Below are 7,161 nucleotides of genomic sequence, written 5' to 3'. Positions count from 1 at the left end.
CTGGCCAACATGACAAAACCCCATCACTACTAAAAATACAAAAATTAGCTAGGCTTGGTGGTGCATGCCTGTAGTCCCAGCTACTCGGGAGGCTGAGGCAGGAGAATCGCTTGAACCTGGGAGATGGAGGTTGCAGTAAGCCAAGTTCGTGCCTCTGCACTTCAGCCTGGGCAACAAAGCAAGACTCTGTCCCCAAAAAACAACAACAACAACGACAACAAAAATAAGGAAGAAAAAAATTTGAATTATTTGGAAATTAATTTCAAAAACTCTCAGGAAAAATCCATATTACTAGCTTTTCTTGACAAATTTGAAAACTTAATGAATAAATCCATTACCGCTTTCCACTAGTTGCTTTCTACAATGAGGTATCAGGTTCCTCATTCTCAACAATAATGCAAGTAGTCAACTGCCTGTCTTATTTAATACATAACTTAAAGGAATTTTAATCGTTAATTACATTTTAATAAAAGTCTAGATGACTGGCTTTTCTTGGTAAATTAGAAAACCTGGGATCGCAGTTCTTGCAGTTCACTGAGGTTACTTTAGTTGGAACTATTTGCTCCCCTCTTCAAGACAGGACACAGGACCACTCAGTTCTCCTGTTACCACACTTAGCCTGGTACTCATCTCATTCCTCTACATCACCTTTCTGGACCTCACAGGAACCTGAATTTATGGCCCCTATCTGCACTCTGATGGGCAGTGGTTGGCTCCCTGTATTACTGTTCTGAATGATCTACCTGACACCTCGCTGGAGAAGGAAACTTGTGGAAAGTGGTGATGGATCTATTCACCAGAGTCACATTTACACATTTATCAGATTCTTACATATGTTTTTTCAATAGCCCTGCAAATAAGAGAAAAGCTAAGGACACTGTTAGGGTTTCCCCAGTAAAATGAGGAATACCTTCATTATTCCCTATGTCAAGCTAAATAAGAATAAAAGGACTAAATAAATGTCCTGTTACAAAAAGAAACAAATTCCAAATGGAAGACAAAGTCAGTACAAAGATCAAAAGACAAATTTCTAAAAATACAATTGAGACATAAGTCTTAACTTGTAAAGATGTATGCTAAGATAATAAGTGGGAGTGCACTAAAGAACCTTCCAAAAAAACTCATTACTTCCCACAGCCAAACATTTTGTGAGGCCGTGCGATATAGAAGTGCAAGACAGTGTGGCCAAAAAGAATGTTTCAGGGAGATATGGGGAGGGGGTGATTTTTAAAAGATTAAGAGACTTGTGGGGAAAAAACAGAAATTCTTTCATTTTGTTCCAATTCTCAAGACATTACTTTTGGTGCTTAGCAAATATATTTAAACTTTATTCTTTATTACTTTGGGTTGTTCTATGAAAATGGACATTGTGAAAACAAGTCTTCCTTACAAACAATGCCTTTCGTAGGTTAAGTTGTTAAAGTTTTCTCCAAGGCTTCCAAGTTAATAAGAGGAATTTTGTTTTTGTATTCCTGCCGATCAATATAACTCAGAATGAAATCGGACACCACTGTCATACAGCTGAAATGGGAGAATGAATGATCTGAAAAACTCTAACTTTATTTTTCATTTTTATTTTTTTAAGAGAAAGAGTCTCACTCTGTCGCTCAGGCTGAAGTGCAATCACAGCTCACTGTAGCCTCGATCTCCCAGGCTCAAGAGATCCTCCCACCTCAGCCTCTCAAGTAGCTGGGACCATAGGCACATGCCACCACCTCTGGCTAATTTGTTTGTTTGTTTGTTTGTTTAGAGACAAGGTCTCACCATGTTGCCCAGGCTAGTCTCAAACTCCAGGGCTCAAGCCATTCGCCTGCCCTTCCCTCCCAAAGTGCTGGGAGATTAGAGGTGTGAGCCATTGCACCTGGTCCTGAAAAACTCTAAATATCCTGTTTAACAAGGCTTCATTCAGCTTTCGATGAAAATTAATGAAAGGTGAGCAGAAAGAAGAGAAAACCTTCAATAAGAATGAGATTAGTGTGATATGGAAACACTGCCTGATATTGCATAAGAAGCTAAAATTGTTTTTCACACTATCCTAATGCCTGGAATCTCTCTTGGGCATGAAGTTTGCACAACTGACTGAAACGTATACTGATTCATTGCATTACCAACTTATCAATAATGTAAATTGTTTAAGGGCTGGAATCTAAGTTTTCTGTAAATTTGTATTTTCTAGAGTTCCTGTCTTATAGAAAGTCATCAATTAGACATTTGTAAAGTAATTGAATTAATTCAGTGCATATAAACTGAGAAGGAAATAACTGAATGGGTCTATTTTCCAGAAGTAATCTGGATCTCCATTTATAAAACTAGTTTTGGTATTACCAAGCACAGACTTCCTAAATTCCCACAAATTAGAAAAGGCTAAATGTAAGAGGATTGGTGCAACCCTGTTGGAGGGAAATATGGTAATATCTACCAAAATTACATGTGCATTTACCTTTTGACTTAGCAAGCACGCATCTAGAAGATACACCTCCAGTTATATGGAAGCACTTATGCACATAGTTATTAACTGCATCATTGTTTGTGTTTGAAAAATGCTAGAAACAACCCAATTCCCATTCATAAGAGAGTGGTTGAATAAACAATGGCATATCTAGGCAACGGGACACTGTGTAACTGTAAAAATAGCAGAGAAATCACTATGAACTGATGTGGGGTGGTTTCCAGGATATACTGATAAGTGAAAAAAGCAAAATGCATCTATGGTATGCTATCCTTCATGTAAGAAAGAAGGGAATATATGAAAACACATCTTATTTGTGGGGTTTCGAAAAAACGCAAAATATATGTCAGAAACTAGAGAGACTGGTTACCTAAAGGTGGGAAATGCAGCTAGAGGCAGGGAATGAGAATGGAGTAGTAGGGATGAGGAAGGGGTTTGACTTCTTTAAATATAGCGTTTATTATTTTAGAACTATAATAATGTCCCACTCTTCAAAACAAATAAAATTGACCAGGATGGCGGTGGGGCACAAAATAGAACACAAACAACAACAAATAAACCTATCTCTGTAACAAATGATGACATACTCCCACTGAAAGGGATGGGGAATAATAGAACTAATGTAACAACATTTCAAAAATAGTTTTTTGACTGGATACTGTAATGCTAAAGACACACACACACACAAAAACTATATACAAATCCTGTTCTCTAGTTTGTAAATCTGTTTCTCACAGGGGCATGGGTTAGTGACATACTCATCACTAAAAGGAACAAAGCCTCTTTAAAGAAGTGGTTGATTCCAGGACTGGGGCAGGGAAAATATAAGAAAAACCCGGAATATTTGTAGTTCTAGCAAATAAAAAAATGCTTGAAAAATTATAAGCCCATATCAAAAAGGTACAGGTGCCAGCCTGAAGGAGCTCTTAGTGGTCAAAGATAGAAAAATTTGAGTGACAAAATAATAACAATGATTATAATGATGGATTTTAACTACCTAACAAAATAAATATACATGTGTCCCTACTGGAATAAATAACTGAATAAATAAGTAAATTGTGGGGGAGGACATCTTTTTCATACAGAACAATTCCAATTAATAAATATAGAAGGAATGAGGAAAATAGAAAATCACCATTAGGCAAACAGCACAGAAATAATTACTGAAGGCAATGGATACTAAAATCAGTGAGCAAAAGTTTGAGGAAAAGCAGAAACTTGGCATAGTCTCAATTACCTCCCCTAAGTTATTTCCCAACTATAAAGGGGAAAACAGTGACTCTATCATAGGAAATCATGGCAGACACCACATTGCCAAGTATTCAAAGTTAATGTAACCAGTCATAAGACATATCAGCACCCTATATTTACTGACATGGTGCACTGGGAAGAACATGACATAACTTTCTTGGGATTTTTTCCAGAAATGTATAAACTCAACCTAATCATGAGAAAATATCATGCAAACTGAAATTGAGAGACATTATGCAAAATAACTGACCAGCAGTTATCAAAAGTGTCAAGGTCATGAAAGACAAGGAAAGAAAGAAGACCTGTCATAGAATAGAAGACATAACTAAACACAAGATGTAATTCTAGAGTGGATCCTGGAACAGACACAGACAATAGGGGGAACACTGATGAACTTGGACTAATGTTTATGTTTTAGTTAATAGTATCATCCCAATTTTAATGTCCTTACTTTGATAATTATACTATGGTTATGTAAGCTCTTAACACTAGATGCTGAAATGAACTGTAGAAATAAAATTTCTTTTTTTGCAACTTCTCCATAAATCTAAGAGTATTTTACAATACAGTGACATTATTTGTCTATGCTGTATAGACTACACGCAGTGTTTTGATCTACAGTCAATACTGAAAACATAAGTATGCCCATACCTTCTTCCTTGGTGTTTTGTTTTTGTTTCTCTCTTACCTTTCTTCCTTCGAGGAACTTGAGTGCCGTGCCAATGTTAGCCACAGCATGGATTCGCTTCATCCGGCGTCCTTGTTCACAAGGCTGTAAAGAGAGCGGGGGAAAAAGGAATAAGACAAAATCTGCATATTAAAATGTTAGTTATAAGATCTATTTAAATGGATTAAAAATATACTTGAAGAATATTCAAAAGCAACCAAGATTGTTCACTTTCTATAAAGATTAGCAAATACATAAAGGGGTGTTCCCCATGGCACTCTGAAGATATACTAATTCACTCAATAAGAGCATTCATTCTCAGATTATCTGTTAATGCATTTGCCTTTTAGTTTTCTGTATGTCTAAGAGCAGAAATGCACAGAACTCCTACATTATCTACTATCACAAAACTCCTATGTTATCTACTGAGACTATCACTCCTATAAGTTAGCAAAGCATGTATATGAAAAATATTCTTAGTCACTCACCATTTTTTCAGTCATCCAAACATGCAAAGAGACTAACATTAATAGTGACATTTCTTGATTTGAATGACCAAAATACATGGGGGCACAAAAACCAAAGTTAAGAAATAGGATTCTGAGAATGAAATAGTGTGTTCTGGTACATGGATACTCAAAATTATGTTTAAGTTACCAAAATTTATTGTGTACTTTCTCTGCACCACACTGTTAATTTGAAAACTAAAAATTTCAACGAAGTAGATATTGTAAGCCTCATTTGCATTTACAGGAAGTATGCTGTAAGGTTGCATAGCTGGTAAATTGCTCTCTTCCCCAAATGAGAAAACCCTAGAGCTCTAAATGATCTCCTATTAAAATTGAAAACCAAGTATCTTTTCATTTCCAAGTAATAGTGTGCCAGGTAGTAATTTTTATGATATGATTTTAAAACAAATATATAAATACAAGATATATTTCTAAAGCAAATATATAAATAGAAGATATTTTTAAATTTTTACTTATTCTTTACTGAGACCTCTGTTAGACATGACACAGTCTCATCATTGTTCTGTGCACAACCCACTTCTTTAGTTTATTAGTTATTTTAAAAAATGTAAACACACCCAGAATGTGCAACCTAAAACAACTAAGGACCCACAACGAAGTATGAAAGCCATATCCCGAAATATGACCATCATTAATCCCATCCTCCTACGTGACCACACCGAGGGCACCCGTCACACTAACTCCAGTCCAGGGTTTGCCTTTTTATAGAGATCATTTCTTTCACATGCTTTCTTAAAAAGAATGCTTACTTTTTAATTTTATATGAAGAGCATAACTGTATTAATCTTTTCAGACCTACTTTTCCACATAACATTATATTGCTAAGATTCATCATATCATTGCCTTTCACTGTATTTCATCCATTTCAAAAGCTATATAATGTGCTATTTCTATACCCTCCTTCTGATATGAATGTGCTATTTCCAGGTTATTGATATTTTGGTATGTTGATAGATTATTCTTGTACTTCTCACCTTTTGTACAAGCACAGTTTCTCTTGGACACGTACCTAAGAGTAGAATTGCTGAGTCAAAGGGAATATGACTTGAATTTATATCCAAACTATCCTAAAATGGTTGCACTACTTTTTACTCTTATCAGCACTGCAAAAATAATCCTGTTAATCTGTATCCTCCCCACCGTTTGATTTTGACAGATACCTTAAACATATTTTTTCAATTGAATGTATGTAAAATGTATATGTACTCTTTTCCATTGCAGTTTGCATTTACATTTCCCTGATCAACAGCAATATGGACTTCTCTTCCTCTGTTCATTGGTAATGTGTATTTCTTCTGTAAAATGCCTTTTCACATCTGTTGTCCAGGTTTTCCTTTGGGCTGTTTGCACCCATACTGTTTTGAAGATGTATTTTATATATTCTTGATTTAATCCTTTTACAACATGAATTGTGAATATCTTCAACAAGTTTGTAACTCCTGCCACTTTTTAAAAAGCTTTTTAATTTTTAAGATATTCTTAATTTTAATATATTAAATATAGCAATCTTTTGTCAATATTTTTTGTGTCTTATTGAATAATTGTTTTCCTATCCCTGTGTCTAAAAGATATTCACCCATGTTTTCTACTAAGAGTTGAAAGTGTTACTGTCAGTAGGTCCTTAATTCATGTAGATTTAATTTTTGTATAGGCCATCAAATAAGAATTCAATTTTACATTTTTCTGCTGGAATGAACTTCATTTCCTGTTCCACTTTTTTTATTTCAATAACTTTTAGGGTACAATTGGTTTTTGGTTACATGAAGGAATAATATAGTGGTGAAGTCTCAGATTTTAGTGCACCTGTCACCCAATATTTAGTTTTTGATCCTTCACCTGTCTCTTACCCTCATCCTTCTGAGTCTCCAAAGTCCATCATACCATTCTATATGCCTTCATTGTACACATAGCTTAGCTCCCACTTATAAGTGAGAACATACAGTATTTAGTTTTCATTCCTGAATTACTTCACTTAGAATAATGGCCTCCAGCTCCATCCAAATTGCTGCAAAAGACATTATTTCATTCTTTTTTTACGACTGAGTAGTATTCCACGGTTGTATGTATATTACATTTTCTTTATCCACTAATTGGTCAGTGGCCACTTAGGTAGGGTCCATATCTTTGCAATTGTGAATTGTGCTGCTATAAACATCCGTGTGCAAATGTCTTTGAAATAATGACTTATTTTCCTTTGGGTAGACACTCAGTAGTGGGACTGCTGTATCAAATGGTAGATCTACTTTTAGTTCTTTAAGAAACCA

The 7,161-nt window shown here is 35.2% G+C and overlaps 1 protein-coding gene across 1 annotated transcript in view; it reads right to left on the bottom strand.

Moving 5' to 3' along the window:
* SYNE1 (spectrin repeat containing, nuclear envelope 1) overlaps positions 1 to 7,161 on the bottom strand; it is a 570,706-nt gene that overhangs the window by 433,785 nt on the left and 129,760 nt on the right. The window contains exon 5 of the mRNA XM_011996807.1: positions 4,389 to 4,472. Within this exon, the coding sequence (XP_011852197.1) occupies positions 4,389 to 4,472 (84 nt within the window). The remainder of the gene's footprint in view (positions 1 to 4,388; positions 4,473 to 7,161) is intronic.

This window comes from Mandrillus leucophaeus, unplaced genomic scaffold, assembly GCF_000951045.1.
Source record: "Mandrillus leucophaeus isolate KB7577 unplaced genomic scaffold, Mleu.le_1.0 Scaffold524, whole genome shotgun sequence".
Lineage (NCBI taxonomy): Eukaryota > Metazoa > Chordata > Mammalia > Primates > Cercopithecidae > Mandrillus > Mandrillus leucophaeus.
This window is presented reverse-complemented; position numbering and strand designations above follow the sequence as displayed.